Source organism: Limulus polyphemus, unplaced genomic scaffold (assembly GCF_000517525.1).
Source record: "Limulus polyphemus unplaced genomic scaffold, Limulus_polyphemus-2.1.2 Scaffold66, whole genome shotgun sequence".
NCBI lineage: Eukaryota > Metazoa > Arthropoda > Merostomata > Xiphosura > Limulidae > Limulus > Limulus polyphemus.
Window position 1 is genome coordinate 71929 of NW_013665676.1, and position 20505 is coordinate 92433.

Genomic DNA, 20505 nt, shown 5'->3' on the forward strand with positions numbered 1-20505 from the left:
ATTATGAAGTGCATCTGATATCTAATTTTTATTTTGTTTTACTCCAACCGTGTATATTATGCTATGTTGTATTAAAACACATATAGTGCTCCATACATACACATGTTACAAAACATTTCACTTTCTGGAGAAGCGGCTCTGTTTTCTATACTTCTTGGAAAAACCCATAAAGTGCTTGGTTTTTAAAGTGTACTTGTAAATAGTTTACGTTTGTAACTGAATTTAACGTTTAGAGTATTTGGGAATAAGCAAGTTTACTATATACGTATAGTTGCGACATGAAAACTGGAGTTTCAAATATAGAAACTGAATCAAATGTTAAACGTCTCTTATAAAGTTACATCATTATTAGGCTTCAGTTAAGTAGAAAGAGATTACTTGTGACAAATATTTGTTTATTAAACCTCCAATATTCAAAGTTTTTCAGGCTATCAAACAACTCTACACTCTGAAGAGCATAAATTACCAACATAAGAAAGGAGAAATTGGTCAAGGCTATTTTCTAGAAACGAAAACATTTTGTTTTACCTAATTTAGTTTTATTTTGGACAAATAATGAATTATCTCAATTACATTATCTGAGCTTTGCACTTGAGCATGAGCTAGATGAAATGTATTAGGATCGGAGGAAGTATCTTTCATCCTTCTCTTCCTGGAAACTTCCGAAACGGAAGTTGGTATTATTATTCACTGAAAGGATGTTCTTGGGAATTGATTTTAATAGCGGTTTCTTATTTAACTTAATAATATTTTGTTATTAGGATTGTATGCAAGTTTTATTGTTTGTAATACATGTAAACATCGTAATAAAAATTATGGTCGTACTGTTATGCACGACAAAATCAACTTGATAAATTGAAATCCAAAATCAAATATACATCGAAATTCATTTTAACACACAACATCTCAAGGTTTTGATCGAGGAGACAGTTAGTTTTAACTGATTGAGAAAAAATAAGGTGGAATCAGTTTTTTTTTTCCTTTTTTCGACAACAAATATTTCACAGACTAAGTCAGAAAGTGAAAAGCTAAAGCCATTCCAAGTTGTTTTATTAACCTGTCGCGTAATCACAACAGTCGGGATTTGTGTTTCATTGCAACATAAATCAAATGTCATGTTTTATATTTCTGATGATGAAAAACTTATAATATCGATATAAACCGGTAATCTAATATGTCTGCCCCATACAGTGACTCAACCGTAGGTCTGAAGGTTTATAACGCTATAAATCTGGTTTCGATACCCGTAGTGGGCGTATCATAGATAGTGTAGCTTTGTGCTTAACACCAAATAAACAAACTAATATATCTTCGTGGAACTTTATGCTCGCACGAAAAACAGACAAATAAATATATATACAAACACTTAGTCAGACTAAATATAAACAGGTAGACAGATAGACAAAAATATAAATTTGGATGATTACTGAACGAGAAACAGATAAATAAACAAAAGGTAGATAACAAATAACTAACATACAAATAAAAAAAGACAAACAGACAAGCAAACACTTCGTACTACATGCAACACAGACATACAGATACATATAGATGCATATATAAACACAAACACGCCAATGGTGAGATAGACAAAAAAATGAGAGAGAGATTGATTGTGTGACTCATATATTTATATGGATGGCTAAATGTCTTGTAGGTTTTGGCAAATAATTAAATTACATACTTATAGTACAGATATAACTTAGAAGAAATATACAAATAATTCTCAGGGTTATGATAAATAAAAATGTCAAAGAAATTTCTGTTATACACGCGTGTTTAGTTCATTTAGTCATTGAAGTAGCTTTCTATATAGATAAGAAAAAAACTCAGTTCCCAAGCGTGGAAAACAGGATAGTTTGTTGAGTGTTTTTTGTAAGTTTTTACTTTGACTCTTTGATCAGTTAAACCTAATTGATATTTTTCTTCTTAATAAAGAATCTCTTAATACAATCACCTTTGGTTATTAAAAACGTTAAAAAAATGATGTTGCTTGTTTTTATTTGACAAGTTTCCGTAAATGTTGGTTATAACTGTCAGGGAATGAATGAAACAACAAATGAATAAAAACCACGCCGTTGAATTTCTGTGAATAAAGTGGATGGATAGATGGAAGTACACATGTGTGGATGGATGGGCGAGTGAGTGAATGACGAAATGATTGATAGAATACGCAAAAAAACATACATACATACAAGTAATCAGACATTATAAAATGCAAAACAGTGGTGAAGTTTAGAACTGTGTCAGAAAAGAACAAATCCAAATCCTTTATACTTATGCATTTTGTTGAATCAAATTTCATTTTCTAAAGAGAGTGATTAAAAAAAAAGAGTGATAACATCACGTGACAATGATATATGTAAATTGATATTCATTTTTTAATGTTCTGCTGATGATATTTTGATCATATCAATAAGTTTTGAAGATTGAAAATAATGTATCTTTTCACAGACTAGTAGTTGGGGAACTCGTTTTTATGAATACTCTTAGAAACAACCGTGTTTTTTTATACATATAAGGATATGCGTTGCGTTTCAGAAGTTAACCTTGATGTGTATCAAATTTCTTAAAATATATGTACAGATAATGAAAAATACATATATGTAGGTATATAATTCATGTATGCAACAAGGAAAGAATCATATTTACGTTAATATAATTACATTTACAATTCCATCCAATATTCTGATCCTCCACAGGTGCAGTGTGCCTAAAGACTAATACAATATAATACGCTTCAGAAAGATAAATCAAAAACAACGTTTTCTAAGAGTTTTAAAATGTGTCCTTCTAATATTTTTAAAACAACAAACCAAAGAAAGTGTGTTATTTTCGTAGTTTTAAAACAACAAACTTAATACAATGTTCTTCTAACAATTTTCAAAACAACCAACCGTTCATTTTATAAGTTTTAAAACAACAAACAGAGCATATTGTCCTTCTAACAGTTTTAGAACAACATATCGAACACAATGTCCTTCTAACTAACTTCAAACAACAAACTGAACCCTTCTAACTGTTTTAAAACTACAAACCGAACACAATGTCCTTGTTAAAGTTTTAGAAGAACAAAGAGAACACGGTATCATTCTAACAACAAATTGAACCCTTCTGACAGTTTCAAAACTACAAACTGAACACAATGCCCTCCTAACAGATTTTAAAACAACAAGCCGAACTCGTTCTTCTAACGAATTTTAAACAACAAACCGAACACAATGTCATTCTAACGGAGTTTAAACAACAAACTGAACCAATGCTCCTCTGACAGTTTTAAGACTACAAACCGAACAATGTCATTCTGACGGATTTTAAACAAAAGATCGAACACGATGTCATTCTGACGGTTTCTTAAAACAACAAGCTACTTAGTGTCTTTCGCTGTTTTATACTACAAACCGAGTAAAATGATATTCTAAACGTTTGATGCAACGAATTAATCCAAGTGTTTCTTTGAAACAATAAACTGGATTCACTGGTCTTTCTAACCATACAAAAATAAACAAAAAAGAAACAGACAAGATTGTTTTCTTTCTAACTTTTTTTAAAATAACACAGTTCAAAAAATGAATTGAATACAATGTATTTTAATACTTGTGTTATATTTCTCTTGCGTGGTTTTAATAAGTAAAACTCATAAACGCTGAATATACTATGTTAAAAAACACATACTCTTCAACGGTATGCTTTTGTAAGTAATTCAAGTTTCATGTTTCTTATATAATAAACTTGAAGTAAAAAAAAAATGTTTTAATTGAATCACACATTTTGTTTATGATTATTAGGTTACTTTTGTACATTTTTTTTCTATACTGAAGATACAGGCTGGTTAAAATAAGGAAACTTGATTCGAAAATGTGTTTAATAAAAACACGACACTCAGCCTACTTTATGATGGGTATATCTTACCATGAGGAAAATATTGTCCGCCAAAATATTGTGTAAATCACGTAAAATAAACGAAATGGTGGAATATATATATATATATATACACATACATTTATACACGTAGAATGTACTAACGTATCAGATATAGTAGGACCAAGCGTATTCAAGCGGACTATGGAACTGTGGGTCCAATGCTCGATTCCCGTTACCGCATGAAAATAGTCGCGTTTCGCATTTTGGGGCCAGGGTGACAGTCAAAATTAGGTACTGCTAGCGCAGGTATACATTAGGGCAGGTATAACTTTGCCCTAATGTGAGAAACGAACAGGCAATCAACAATGAATTTTGTTTAAAAAAAAATATTGTTTGAAGTATGTATATGAAAACAAATCACATGAAAACAAGAAACTGCTGACTGTATTATTTTTTTTGTAATTAATAAAGAACCCACACTTGATGGCTTTTTGGTTGAAATGTTCAAATCTGCAAGGCTATAAGTTGTACCATTATTGGAGAAAGATATCGATCATATTTGGAGTTTGGAGACTTTCGACATATTTGGAGTTGAACTATAATACGACCTTTATCCAAGAAAGAAAATGCTAATTTAACAATAATTACCAAGACGTTTTTCATGTGTTTACTTTAGAGGGTAAGGGTAAGCTAATTATTAATATTATCAATGACAGGGTAAACATTAAGCGGGACTTAGTACAATGGATAACATTTTATTTTTACATAACTTGATATAGAAATATGAAAACAAGAAAAAAAAGGTAGATTATCTTACAATTTTCCCTGACATTTGACAATGTTCCTTGTGAATATCTGCTTTATAAATAAACAGTTGATGACTTATGTTATAAAATTGTAAATATCCCTAAAATTTGACAATGTTCCTTGTGAATATCTGCTTTATAAATAAACAGTTGATGACTTATGTTATAAAATTGTAAATATCCCTAACAATTGACAGTGTTCCTTGTGAATATCTGCTTTATAAATAAACAGTTGATAACTTATGTTATAAAATTGTAAATATCCCTAACATTTGACAATGTTCCTTGTGAATATCTGCTTTATGAATAAACAGTTGATAACTTATGTTATAAAATTGTAAATATCCCTAACATTTGACAATGTTCCTTGTGAATATCTGCTTTATAAATAAACAGTTGATAACTTATGTTATAAAATTGTAAATATCCCTAACATTTGACAATGTTCCTTGTGAATATCTGCTTTATAAATAAACAGTTGACAACTTATGTTATAAAATTGTAAATATCCCTAACATTTGACAGTGTTCCTTGTGAATATCTGCTTTATAAATAAACAGTTGATGACTTATGTTATAAAATTGTAAATATCCCTAACATTTGACAATGTTCCTTGTGAATATCTGCTTTATAAATAAACAGTTGATGACTTATGTTATAAAATTGTAAATATCCCTAACATTTGACAATGTTCCTTGTGAATATCTGCTTTATAAATAAACAGTTGATAACTTCTGTTATAAAATTGTAAATATCCCTAACATTTGACAATGTTCCTTGTGAATATCTGCTTTATAAATAAACAGTTGATAACTTATGTTATAAAATTGTAAATATAGTTCGAGAATATATATTCCAAAATACTATTTGATTAAAACAATCTAAACATTGACCTAATTCTTTAATAGCGATATTATGCAAAAAAACGTTTAAATGAATATGGACAGATTCAAAGTGTAAATATTTTGATGAAGAAGAGATATTAAAAGAATACAAATATCTGCATATTAAAAAGGTCAGTAAAAGGGCGGTATCTTCAGTTGATACTGGAAAAGTTAGAATCAGATAGCTTATAGGAGGGTATAAAATGAAAAGTGTAGAGTATTGGTAATAATTGTTAAAAATTCCCAACTCCAGATTGATCAATGCGTGCTATGACAGGCTGAATGTTTAAGACGTAAATGGAAAAGCCGTTTTCATGTTTGGTTTGAGATAAGCAACTAAAGATGTGTGTGATGAGCAAAAATGTTTTGAATTTGTTTTCTCAAAGATAATAACACTTTAAGAGAGAACTAGAAAATGACGATCTGTTCTCGATGTTTACAAATATTTACATGTAATATTTCTAAATCTAAAAAAGCTACAGTATTAAATTGTAAAATTAGCGATTGATTATATTGTGTGAATAAAAACTAGGTGGCGTTAATAGGGTTTGAGAAGCAAATACAATTGTTTTGTTAACTGTAGGTTGCCCCCCCCCCCCCAGTGGCACAGCGGTATGTCTGCGCTGCGGACTTACAACGCTAGAAACCGAGTTTTGATACCTGTGGTGGGCAGAGCACATGGAGCCCATTGTATAGCTTTGTGCTTAACTTCAAACAAACCAAATAGCAGGTTTGGTGGATACTATAAACCTTATTAAATAAACATTTGTGATTGGAACCTATACTCGCTCTCAAAGACAATTTCGAAGCAGCAAAAGTCAACTTATATTCTCAAGTGCAATACATATGCTACTTAAAAATAAGTAATTCCTTCATTCAATATGAAATATTCAAATTAGTCTTAAAGAGGTTTACTATATTTTAGAATATGAGTATGAAATAATCACTATCTTGAGAAGCTCGAACACGTTCGCCGTAAAAATGTTTAAAAAACATAGCCCTACTTCAGTTTTGGTTTTATTAAGTAACATATATTGAAACCAGCCATTCAAAATAAGTCAAATGTTCATTTGTCTTACCGTTTTAAAACTTAACCTGTTCAGGTGACCAAAGTGTAGTTTATTTGTTGAGAGTGTAGAAACCGGAATGTAATAAACTAGCATTAAAAAATTATCTACATAATACCTATGGGGTTTTTGAGTCCTTTTAAATCACCATACAGTAACTTAAATTAATTTAGGTGTGTGAATAATGTTAGAACATTGCACCTAATTAATGTTTAATGGTTATGTATATAGTTATATGTTACACATTTATTTTCTTTTTCACCAAAGGTAAGATTAAAAAGAAAATATGTGGCGTAGAGGTCTAATGCATTCCTTCACTGGCCGTACCCTATGCCGTCGACTGCAGTTTCGCCTAATCAAGGCTCAAAGAAATACTGAGAGGCCTCTTATAATGGTGACGTGTATATACAGGATGATCGTGATTAACTTACTGAATAAGAACTGAATAACAGTGGAGGAAATGCAAAACTATCAGATACCCAATCAGAAATATCAATTATATTGATACTTATGAATAAAGAACGTTTGAAGGGACTCGCTTCGTTCGATTCAAAGATGATGAGAACGTTGTATGGGTTTCATTTATACAACAAGTAATTCCTGATGAGAACGTTGTATGGGTTTCATTTATACAACAAGTAATTCCTGATGAGAACGTTGTATGGGTTTCATTTATACAACAAGTAATTCCTGATGAGAACGTTGTATGGGTTTCATTTATACAGCAAGTAATTCATTGTGGGAATAAATAAGTTAACTAAGTTCTAGTATTGGAATATTTCTGTTTTACAACGGTCATGAAGGTCAGTGAGCTTTATGGGGTCTACAGTTATACGAACTGTATACGAAATTAATTTGACAGCACTATTAGAATGACTCGGCTCCCACCACTACCAATCACAGTTTAAAAAAGTATGTATTAAAGTTGTAATAAAAACTGAAAATATGAGAACTTGAAGATAATTAAGGTTAATAAAGTTTCACATCTTGTGAAAATACAATAATATCGAAAGATAAAAGAAAACAAAGAGACAAAAATTATTACCTCTCACTGATTAGTATGCTTATAGAAGATACAAAAAACTAACTGTTCTTAATATGAGGTTTGATAAAAATGACTTGCTTGTATAACGTAATATTTGTCAATTATAACTATACCTTACATAAATTATTACTTGCAAGCACCGATTGCTTAAATTGTACATCCATTTACACACTTTTTTCCAAAAGAAACTGTGACCACAACCATTTCTAGTATAAAACAGTACCAATATAAGGATGCACAAAATGTAAGTTGAGACTTAAACACATTAAAATTGCACACGTTTTATATTTAAAAAAGTTCCAGATGTTGTTTTCATAACTCATAACGTTTAGTTAATTAATATATAACAAAATATACTCGGACTTTACGTTAAATACTTTTTCTTTAATTGTAAGCTTTCGGCCTTTTTACCGAAGCCTTCATCTAACAACAGTGTTCTGTACAATACAAATCTTATGTGTGAATGGTTAACATCTTTAATACTAGATGGCAGGTACTGTTAGTATTTTATCTTAGACACCTGTCTTTTAAAATTGTGCTCCACAGAGAAACAGATTTGTGTTATTCAGTATACTGTCCATTGCCTTATTAAGGCTCCAGTAAGAAGATCAAAAGCTCGCAGTTGAAATATTTAACGTAAGGAAAAGTCCGTGTATATTTCTTACATAAGTTATAGATGTTGTTTGACGATACCGCTAGTACAATTAATATAAAGAAGCAAATTGTTTTAACTAAAAGCGTATTTATATCTTTTCTACATTTAACTTTGATCTATTCCAAATGTTGTGCATAATGCTCATTTTCGATGGACTATTTTATTCTATTGTTTCCTATCTGAGGTCGTGTTAAGCACCGTTCCATAATTATCATATCATGTGTAAACGGTCTAAGCTTATTTCTTTCATAGCCGTCCCGAGTTTCAACTGACAGACTAGAGAAAAAAGGCAGTTAGTCAACAGCACCCACCCCCAGCTCTTGGGCTATTCCTGTCTAAACAAATAGAGGGAATAATAGAGCACCTACGCCCGCAAAGTGTAGAAAGTGTTTGGGGGCCAACGGACAGCGAACACTGAATCCTCGGTTTCACAGTATTGGTACTAGAGTAAAGAAGCATATTACACTAATATAATAATAACCAGGCAAACAACGATTTATAAGCATAATGAAGTGATTTATATTTTGGGGGGACATACTACATATTTAGACAGAACATTGGTCTGTCTTCTTTATTCGCAAGTTACGCATGATTATTATAATTTTATTGTGCATGTTATGTGTGAGTAGTTTGAGCTTTAATCTGCACTCAGGTCATTCACACATAACACTTTACTATGCATGTTATTTGTGAATGGTCTGAGCTCTTCTTGTCTGCATATCAATAAGCCGATAGATCCAGACAAGCATTTGTTGGTCTACTGATTGATCAATAATTTTATAAGTCCCTCTATTTTCCTATGTATGTATGTATATATATATAAATAAAGTATATTGTTATTATTATCATTTTATAAGAATATCTGTCTTTCATATTATATTGATTATGTGGATTATAAGCATATATATATACATGTGCTGTATCACAGGGACAACGATGTAATACGTATGTTCATTTATATCGTTATTAGCTTACTCTTGTTCATCTTATACATAGCAAACCTATCACAACCTGAAAGTGCATGATATACCTTGTGTCTTGCATTTAAGGCAAAGCTCCTAATTCTGCAGTCTATAATCTCGAATTACTGATCAGAGAGAAGGCAGATACTCTGTAGCATCATATAACTCACCATTCACGCTAAGAGATTGACTGTCACTCTTTCAAAGCTTCCACAGTATAAAGTGCGTGGAATATTTTGTGGTATCGAACGGATTCTAACCCGGCTCCCAAGATTCGAAATCCAGAGCTCTATCACAGGGACAACGATGTAATACGTACGTTCATTTATATCGTTATTAGCTTACTCTGTGCCCCACATATTCATATTTTGCTTTCAGGAGGTTCATCTTTAATGGTTTGTTTAACTTTCGAAGATAACGTTTTGTAACCTTGTCAAACTCGTACACGAACCTGGAAATCTCTGTCCCCGTGTTTAACTTTATATTACAAGAACTACAATAACGATAAAAACAACTAGTAGTAGTTTGCAATGAGAAAAAAAAAACAATTTTATCTGAAAAAAAAGAAAGAAAACCTTTTATTGCACACAGGGTAACATTTTCCCATTCTTACAAAAGATGAAAATATTTGGTTTTAGTTAGAGGAAGTGAAATTCAATGCTACAGGAGCTACATGTCAATAAGATTAGTAATGTATATATGTATGCATATATATAAATGAATATATAACGACTATGTGCACCCCATTGGAACTATGTAGAGCATCAGATTAAAGACACTTTTTTCTTTGGTTCTTTGAGGTACTACTTGTCTCTATTATAATTAATCTGTCAAGCTCATCGCAAGAGGAAGATACTGTAATATACAGATACGTAATTCGCTACCTGGGAGACACCAACAGCCAATCACTTACCTGCTTACGAGCCAATCGATTTCTCAGCAGGCGGCACGAGCTCGAGAGGCAGTGACTTAGTTTAGAGTTCCCATGGCAGCGGAAGCCATGATTCCCTTGAGCGCTTACGAAGATAAAATACAATCTAGAACCCAAATCTATTTCTAAGTTCCATCTTTCAGTTTTCATAGAAGGAAATAATGTTTGGAAACACAATCCTCAATAAATTTTCATCTGTAAGTTTTGAGTTAGGAATACACACATTTGCTTACTGTTGTTAAGCTGTGTCTGTCGATGCAATGCATAGTATGAGCAGGATAGAAAAAAAGTGGATTCCAAAGGCCTTGGACCGCCCATTTCTTGCGCGTGCGTGCCTGCACTTCAAGCTCGAGCACACACACTAAGCCTTACGTCACATATGGGAGGAGTTAAATCTTGGGGCTCTGCCTTTAGGCAAACGTTAAAGGACTAAGTTGCGAGACAGACGCACATTTCAAATCGTCCCTTACTTGGTTTAACTCTCTTCGTAATGAACAAATTGGCCTCGTTGTTTGGTCAAGTTTATCAGTTCCGCTAAGCATAATTTCCGATATGCACGTATTACCTAGCCTTTTGCCAATGGATTAGGCCCATTGAATGTGGCTAGCCCACAAAAACACTTCTTATTCAGTATCCGTTCCGTAAAATAAGTTTTTGTAAGAAAGATAAAGGTTCTGTGGACTCTTTATTAAACAGTTTTTTTTTTACTTGAGAAGACTTTTCCTGTGTTTCCAAAAACAAAAAAAAACAATAACAAAAAATGGTTTCCGTTATGAATTTACTGCACGGAGACAGACGCACGATCCACGTCTCTGCACCTAACACATTGAACCCTTATCCAACTTCACTCACGTCAATAACCCAACATGTTGGTCCGGGCCTTGGGAGCCCCACCATACAACGGACACCGTTTGCCATTCAAGAGCTACTGGGCCTCGACAACCAAAGAGAAAACTCCCCCTCTTCTCACCGATCTGCATCGGCAAGGTTAACAGCACCGACGCCAGTAACTGGACCAACATGCCCCACGTTTCAACCCAGAGGCCTCGGCACCCAGCCCGGTCCACCCCACTGTTTCCCTGATCCCGGCCGCATGTACTTCGGTCCAGCTGCTTTCATGCCTACTATGTCCGTCCCGTCTGGAATGACCGGGGTTACGGGGCTTCACGGAGTTACTGGAGTGCCCAGAGTGACACCAATATCAAGTTGCATGCCTATGTTGACCCTTGATCAACCGACAACAGGGACTCGTCAACACAGTACAACAGGTAAGGACGTACCTTTTGGTTATCTTATTATTTCGAAACATCACGTGACCTCTATAAACAGTGTTTTTCTCAGCGGTGCTATATATCTCTCATTAAATAGATGTCTATAACAAACCCATCATGAGAAATAAACTCTTGTCAAAGTCCGACACTTGTGAAAATCTAGTATTACAAAACCAGGTCATCATGATATTGATGTTGTCAGTGCTCTCGTGGTGTTCCATATTTATGTCTTAGAGAACCAAAAAACTAAACACTGAATAGTTTTAAGAAGTTCCACATTTAGTACCTGTTGTAGATGTTGACGCAAGAAATGCCTTATAGATTATCCAGTTAAAACTGTCTCAATACCTCACTTAAGAACTTGAGGAACAAGAGTTCAGAGTTAAACCGTTAAAACGTTTATAATTTGTAATATTTAGGACTACACGATATACATTATTCGCTATGATGATACTGCTTTGTGAGGCTCGAGAATATACAGTTTTAGTTTCTACAACTTACTAGGGTTATCCTGCAGTTTTAATAATCGGTATGTTGTAGGCTGAGGAGTATATGCTGAAGGTAAGAACTGGTACGTTCTAGGTCTGACTAAGGAGTATATGCTGTAGGTAAGAACTGGTACGCTATAGGTCTGACTAAAGAGTATATGCTGAAGGTAAGAACTGGTACGCTATAGGTCTGACTAAGGAGTATGTGCTGAAGGTAAGAACTGGTACGCTATAGGTCTGACTAAGGAGTATATGCTGTAGGTAAGATCTGGTACGCTATAGGTCTGACTAAAGAGTATATGCTGAAGGTAAGAACTGGTACGCTATAGGTCTGACTAAAGAGTATATGCTGAAGGTAAGAACTGGTACGCTATAGGTCTGACTAAGGAGTATGTGCTGAAGGTAAGAACTGGTACGCTATAGGTCTGACTAAAGAGTATATGCTGAAGGTAAGAACTGGTACGTTCTAGGTCAGACTAAAGAGTATATGCTGAAGGTAAGAATCGGTACTTTGTAGGCTAAGGAATATGTGCTGAAGGTAAGAATTGGTATGTTGTAGATCTGGCTACAGAACACATTATGAAGTTAGGAACTGGTACGTTGTAGGTCTGACTACAGAACACATTTTGACGTTGTAGAATTAAGCAAAATATTTGTAAAAATGTTTGTAGAAAGATAGGCAGAGAAACCGTACGAATAATATGAATAAGTAGCATACATGATATTTAATTTCACGTGTTATATATCAAAGATTAACATAGTCGAAGTACATTTTTTTTGTTCAACACTCAGGACTTTCTATGATTACTTCCTGTAATTTACATTTAGATGCTATTGTTTGAAGTTAAGTTGTAGGCTGGTGTGTCTATCAAATACGTGACTTAAAACTGATTACATTTTTACACTAATTTTCTGAAAGCGTTGAAACAGGATCTGGAACATGGGGTGTTAAGTGGTTCATCAACATAATACATAGAACATATTCTAATATACTAGGATTTTTTTTAGTTTCAACCTGTATACACATCTCATTTGCTATTTGTAAGATTTTTCGGTGATTTTTTCACCTCACATGATAGTATTTGCTATTTTTTATTATTATTTTCATCATTATCTGGTAATAAAAACTTTATTTACCCGTAAAGTTAAAATTTCAGCAACAATCATACTTAACTAGGTAGAGAATTGTTTTCTAGAAATATCTGAATAGACCCCGAGGGTTCAAGTTGATAAAACTTATTTTACCATGTGTATAACTAACTTAATTATTTCAATTATTTCACCATTGTGTTTGGTGGGGTTAAAAATTATTAAACTTGTACAACATATTTTAAACTTCTTCCACCATCAAAATTCATTTCTGAGAACATAAAAACACACAGATTCTCGCATAAGACATGCCGTGACACAGCGGCATGTCTGCGGACTTACAACGCTAGAAACCGGGTTTTGATACCATTGACTAGCAGAGCACAGATAGCCCATTTTATAGGTTTGTGCTTAATTATAAAAAAATAAACGCATAATAAATATATGAATAAAGTATTTATGATCTGTTATATACAATAATCTTTAATGTGTAGCAGCGTAAGCATTGCAGAATAACTGAAATAACCACTTTCTGTTGTGTTACTGAAGGAGGAAGATAACTTCTTGGGCTGCTGGAATATTATTTTTTGTCTTTGAATTAATTTAAGTTGAATGTTTCCAGATACTTGGTTCTCCTTTAGAGAATCTCGTCCATAAAAGAAGAAAAATGTTATAAGACGCAGTTAAAACTTCTGTACTTGCAGAACTGTGTTTTATATAGAACAGTATACAGTACATTCAAGACACTTCTTGGGTCACTTGATATGTTTTCAATGTTGCGATAACGTTAAACAACACATATACACACGCGCACTTACAAAATATGTGATAGATGCTGGTTAATTGCAGACAGTGTTACATTTAGCTGGTTACATACCACAAAGTGTTTGGCAGCATCACGAGAAAATAGTTGGTTTCATACCACAAAGTGTTTGGCAGCATCATGAGAGGATAACATTATATAACCTGTTCTTAAACTTCCTGGCATGGCCTGATGGTTAGGGCACTCGACTCGCAATCTGCGGGTCGCAGGATCGAAATCCGGGGCCGGACATGCTCGTTCTTTGAGCCGTGGGGGCGATATTATGTGATGGTCAATCCTAATATTAGTTAATAAAAGAGTAGCCCAAGAGTTGGGGGCTGGTGCTAGCAGCCGGCTGCCGCTAGGTCGACAGTTCAAAAACTAGAGACGGTAGCAGAGAGCCGTAGTAGATGTGCCGTATAAAGCAAACAAGAACAACAACTAAACTGACGCAAAATTCTGTGCTTACAATATTGTGACGTCAAGTAAAATATCATTTTACATGCTTGTCTTCTTAAGATTACATTAACTCTCTTATTAAGTGTTAAGTCACATTTAATGAAATGATGTAAGATTTTTTACACTGTTTGGTGGCATGCGATTGGTCGAGCGCCAAAACGGCTTAACACATATACAGTTGCATGAATTAAAATGTTTTCCCACAATAGCTACATATAGTTAATAAAGATTAATAAACAAAACTAGAGCGACTAAAAGTAATCAGAGGATAATAAATACCATACCTATTGACGACGTGCATAACATTACATAAACAATATATTTACCACTGTATGTTTCGGAATATTTGCAGGAATAATGTCTGTCTCCGTTAGCAGCCCATCATTTTGAATTGATAGACTAGAGGGAAGGCATCTAGTCAGAGCACCCACCGCCAACTCTTAGGCTCCCGAAATATAGTAACGGGAATGACTGTTACTCTTATAACGCACTCACGGCCCGATGGTGCGGAGCACGGTTATTATTTTTGTACGGTAACGAGACGCAAACCACGAACTATCAGATTCATAGTCTGGCACACTAATCAATAGGCCACGACCGGCCCGCATTTATTACTGAATCCCAAACACTATTTGAAAGTAAATCTAAGTGTTTTCAGTAAAAACGAAGCAAGTGCAATTGAAATACAAAATAATTAAGCATATCAACGTGTAATAGAATACTAAACTACTGTTGCTGTATCCTGCTTGAAGTCTACCTAAGGAAATGGGTTTGTGTGGAGAGATCTCTAGCGAAACTTCACGAGAAATTTCAAATTTTAAACCAAACCAAAACATTTACTAAAAACACCAAAATGTCTGTTTTTTTAGTTACTCTAACACAATAATACAAAATGGTCCAAATTAATTTAAGTAATTACAACCTGATTTTGAGTAACTATAGCGGTTTACACAGCTCGTGCCCAATGTTTCTTCACATGCGTATTATTAAACTATTTCTCTGTTTTGGTGAAACATGGTTTTCAGGAAGTTTCTGGACAATTAATTAATAACACCAAATGATGTAGAATTAAACTGGTTAATAGTGAGATGTATGACCAAAAGCAAAACAAAAACAATGGCAAGTGTATCAAATGTACCTTGGTTCAAGCCACCTCGTGTATTAACTCATTGCTGCGTAAATGGGGTGTTTAATTACTTGACGTGTTTGATCACAGGATTACTCAAGTACAATTAAAGCTGTTAAATTTAACACGTTAATACTTATTGGTATCAGTAAAGTTTTGTGACATAATAAGACCATAAATAGTTATGAAAATCAGGTAAAAATAGAAAATTTTTAATAATTCAATGAATATGTGGATTTCGCTATATATTTGCCTACCATGGATTGTTTGGGATTGTGACGTAATCAGGCATGTGCTCAAATGTTAATTTGGAAGCACAATATGAACGTTGTAAATATAATAGACTGTACAAACTCCGTTTGTTCTTTAAAACTTTTATAATAAAGAAATATATATATATTAACTTTTTTCTGATTGGGTTACCGTTATGAGTTAAATTATTTTACATTGACAACGTACAGTATAAGCCTTTTATATATATATATAATATTAACGTTTTTGGTTAATTATTAATGTTCTATGGTAATAAAACGTGAATTGGGAGCAAAATTCTCGTTTTCTCGAATGCTTCAAAGTTGATTCAGTGTAAGTATAGAATTATCCAAGGATAGCTGAACACTCCTTATCCTTATATTACACTAACTGGGTGGTAAGTTTTAAAATGCCTCCTGTTTTAATTTACTTTTCTGTTAGTTTCCGATTAACATTTTTATTGAATGTAAATATTATTACAAAACTGTGGTTTATATGCAAATGAATACAACTGAACATAATTTATGGGAAAGGCATAACTTCTACGACATATGACATAGTTTCGACTGAGAATATGTTGGTCAGGTGTAAGTCAACTTCTTGATAGTTTTAATCAGTGGCACATACAGCTTATAAGTGGTATATATGCTCTTGCTTTTTTGGTATATGGAAAAATGAAGCGCATAAAAATAATGAAGAGATTCACATGCTTTTAAGTAAGCTACATTAGTAACGTAGTGTAGGCCAGTAATCGTGTTCTAGAGCGATACTGTAGGAACTCCCGCCCATTTCATTGGCGAAGATTTAATCGGCAAGAGAGCACGTGACAAAAGCAGTCATTCAGTTAAAATTATTTTGATCTTAAACTTGGTGAAATATAGAACATGTGAGCTGACCAAAGCAGCTGGAGTATTAAGTTCTCAGAAGTCTTGAAAACTCAGAATTCTTGTAGTTACACTGAATATAGTGCAGTAAGTGAGTAAGGAAACTTATAAATGATCAACTATAGCTAGAGTGATAGGCTTTACAGCTTACAATGCTAGAAATCCAGGTTCGAACCCTGCGGTAAACATAGCACTATGTAGTTTTGCGCTTAACAAAAAACCAACGAACTAAATATTAGGCTAACGCCTTTATCAGAAAATTCTAGCATCACAGCGTAGTTGTATGTCGGCTGTGGTCTGATAGTACACCCAACCATATTAACCAAGTTCTAACCTATGTGTATAAAGCCCTTATAGAAAATTATCATAGGCTCCCGTAAATGAAGGTGATTTTCGAATATGCTGTAGGCGTCATTAATGTAGAAACGTAATTTCGTTTTCAAAGCACCATGTCTGTATTTTTTACTAACGAGTTCATAGCAGATGCCATTTTAATTTAAGGCCAAAGAAAATCAACGTTGAAAAAAATCTAAAATGAAATATTTTGTGTAAGAGCTAAGAGTGACTGCGAAAACCAACTATCTACTTTGACAAGAGTAGCCCAAAAGTTGGCTGTAGGTGTTGTCGACTAGCTGCTTTTCCTCTAGTCTATCAGTTCAAAATTAGGGACAGCTAGAGCAGATATCCCTTCTGTAGCTTTGGGCAAATATCCAAAACAAAACAAAATAAAATAAAATTTAACAATCTATGATTTTCTTTGCTTTTAAATTATCATAACCAAAAGTTCAAAGAAGATGTCATTCTTTTAGGACTTAAAGTTTGAATTGTTTTTACACAAACATATTTCTGTATCAGAACACAAGACATTATTAGTGAGCAATGTGGGTTAATTACAGTTGAGAAATAAAATAAGTTATTGTGATCCATAAGTGATTTGGCTTTTTGTATCATATTCTAAGCCTAAGTACCGCGTGTTAATTGGAGCTCAGATGCAAAACTGTTTTGCATGTAAAGCAACGATGTGTTAAACTGTAGTAACGTTGTTAAAAATGTCTTGAATTTCCAAATTAGATCAAGTACATCCGTTCATTGTAAGAAGTCACAAACTATAGTTTCTTGAAATTATTTTCTGTGTTTGAATAGCGTCTTCAGCTTGGTTTATCACATAGAGAAGAAGCTTGCATTTAGTTCGAAGTGGCCTTGCTGTTTATCTGACTCGAGGAGATACACGAGTAATAAGTAACAATTCTAGAAAAAAATATATCTGTCTTAAGAAGTTTGAGAACTTGATTAAAAACTGATTTCATCTTCTTCTTTCTCTGTCAGAAAATAATACATTTGTTCAATTTTGGGCGTCAATGGATTTCAAAACTTAGTAGTGTTATTCTACAAAAATCAAAAACTTAAATCTGAATTTTGTTTCTACAGAAACACACTACATATTCTCTGTCAAGTGAATAATGCTTATTTAAAATACTGAAGTCTGAATTTGTTTTTTACAGAAACTCACTATATATTCTCTGTCAAGTAAATAGTGCTTATTACGTAGTTTTGTCAAGTAAATAGTGCTTATTACAAAGTTTTCAATTGCGAGAACTGAAACAATTTCTACACCGTTAAAACACAACAAAACTGAGTATAATTTCATTTCTGCACGTTCAGAATTTATCTTCTATATAGCTATAAAAACTTTATAAGGAGAAAGAATATACAATCATTAGAGCACAAAAATACTGAATAACAAATTAAATACGTAAAAACCAGCATGATACAAAACGAAGAGAATCTGTCGATGACTACATTGAAATAATCACAATCGCAGTTGATTCTAAGATTAAGTGATTTTAAAAAGAAAATATCACTAATTTATCACTAAAGAGTTTTGATTCCACGAAACCGTAATCAGTCCTTAATGAAATTTCTCTTTAGATCAAAATTAGGTGATTTTACGACAGACCGAATACGACAAGTTATGTCAACACTTCTTTTCAAGTTTATTTTTGCATATTTCGTGAATATGTTTCAGAAGGTGGAAGCACGTGCTTTAAACAAATGATTTATGAAGTATTGAATGCTGTCATGCTTAATTTATAAATCATACACAAAACAGCTAGATGCTTTTTCACGTTACGCAATAAAATTAACTCTAATTCAATACCGTTTTTAACTTTGGATCCGGTATTTCGATGTACTTTTCTTTTTTACCAAACTGTCATTTGTATCTTAATTATACTGATGATAACTGACATGACTTTCGTCTAAAACTTATGCTGCTATTCGCTATCAATTAAGTTTTAGTTTCTTAATATGTTATAACTAATTCTTTTGTTGATTACATTGTGCTTTAATCTTTATATTGGGACGGTTTCTTTGATAGATAATTATCGAAACTTATACAATCAGCTTGTTTTATTTAATTTCGTTACAGTTTCGGATTTTTTTTTTTGTTCTTCTGCGATTCTTTTCTAATCCTTCCATTATAGATTCCTTTGGCAGTACGACTTTTCCACCCCATCTAGTATTTGTCATGAACCAGAAGAACAGAAGTACGGTAAGTATTTGATTGCTCTCATTTTTGAAGCAAGTTTAAGGGATCGTCAACAAATTTCAAAGAATGATACTTATTTTATTTGAAAATAATTAATCGAAATACGTATGTAAACGGGTTGATTGAAATTAGAAAATCTCATTTATATGTCTGTTATCCTATTAAACGTATTTATGAAGACTGATTTGTAAAAAAATATTCTTCAAACGTTGAATAATAGCTCGTGTAATCAAAATGGTGTATAATATGTACTGTAGCTTTATGTGTGTGTATATATGTGTAATTAATGTAAGCCTTTAAAAATAAATAATTAGTCAAATGTTTTATAAAATATTATAATTGACACGTACAGCAGGGTTTAAATACTGATGTTTACTTTCAGTATTTTCGGGTAAAATAAATTTTTCATGTCACCGCATAGCTTATTACATAACATTATACAATTTATGAAACATCAGTGTACATCTTACTAGTATCACTGTATACCTTATTACATGACATTATACAATTTATGAAACATCATTGTACGTCTTAGTAGTATCACTGTATACCTTATTACATAACATTATATAATTTATGAAACATCAGTGTACATCTTACTAGTATCACTGTATACCTTATTACATGACATTATACAATTTATGAAACATCATTGTACATCTTAGTAGTATCACTGTATACCTTATTACATGACATTAAACAATTTATGAAACATCATTGTACATCTTAGTAGTATCACTGTATACCTTATTACATGACATTACACAATTTATGAAACATCAGTGTACGTCTTAGTAGTATCACTGTATACCTTATTACATGACATTAAACAATTTATGAAACATCATTGCACATCTTAGTAGTATCACTGTATACCTTATTACGTGACATTATCCAATTTATGAAACATCATTGTACATCTTAGTAGTATCACTGTATACCTTATTACATGACATTACACAATTTATGAAACATCATTGTGCATCTTAGTAATATCACTGTATACCTTATTACATGACATTATATAATTTATGAAACATCAGTGTACATCTTACTAGTATCACTGTATACCTTATTACATGACATTACACAGTTTATGAAACATCATTGTACATCTTAGTAGTATCATTGTATACCTTATTACATGACATTACACAATTTATGAAACATCAGTGTACATCTTACTAGTATCACTGTATACCTTATTACATGACATTATACAATTTATGAAACATCATTGTACGTCTTAGTAGTATCACTGTATACCTTATTACATAACATTATATAATTTATGAAACATCAGTGTACATCTTACTAGTATCACTGTATACCTTATTACATGACATTATACAATTTATGAAACATCAGTGTA

General features: G+C 32.7%; 2 protein-coding genes across 2 annotated transcripts in view; one reads left to right on the plus strand and one right to left on the minus strand.

The window, feature by feature from the left end:
- LOC111087310 overlaps nt 1-10456 on the minus strand; it is a 69513-nt gene extending 59057 nt beyond the window's left edge. Inside the window, exon 1 of the mRNA XM_022393536.1 lies at nt 10197-10456. Coding sequence (XP_022249244.1) covers nt 10197-10364 — 168 coding nt within the window. The 5' untranslated portion in view covers nt 10365-10456. The remainder of the gene's footprint in view (nt 1-10196) is intronic.
- Nucleotides 10457-10650: 194 nt separating this feature from the next.
- The window catches only part of LOC106465088 (visual system homeobox 2-like), a 63525-nt gene continuing 53670 nt past the window's right edge, over nt 10651-20505 (plus strand). The window contains exons 1-2 of the mRNA XM_022393562.1: nt 10651-11482; nt 19069-19136. Of these exons, the coding sequence (XP_022249270.1) occupies nt 10975-11482; nt 19069-19136 (576 nt within the window). The 5' untranslated portion in view covers nt 10651-10974. The remainder of the gene's footprint in view (nt 11483-19068; nt 19137-20505) is intronic.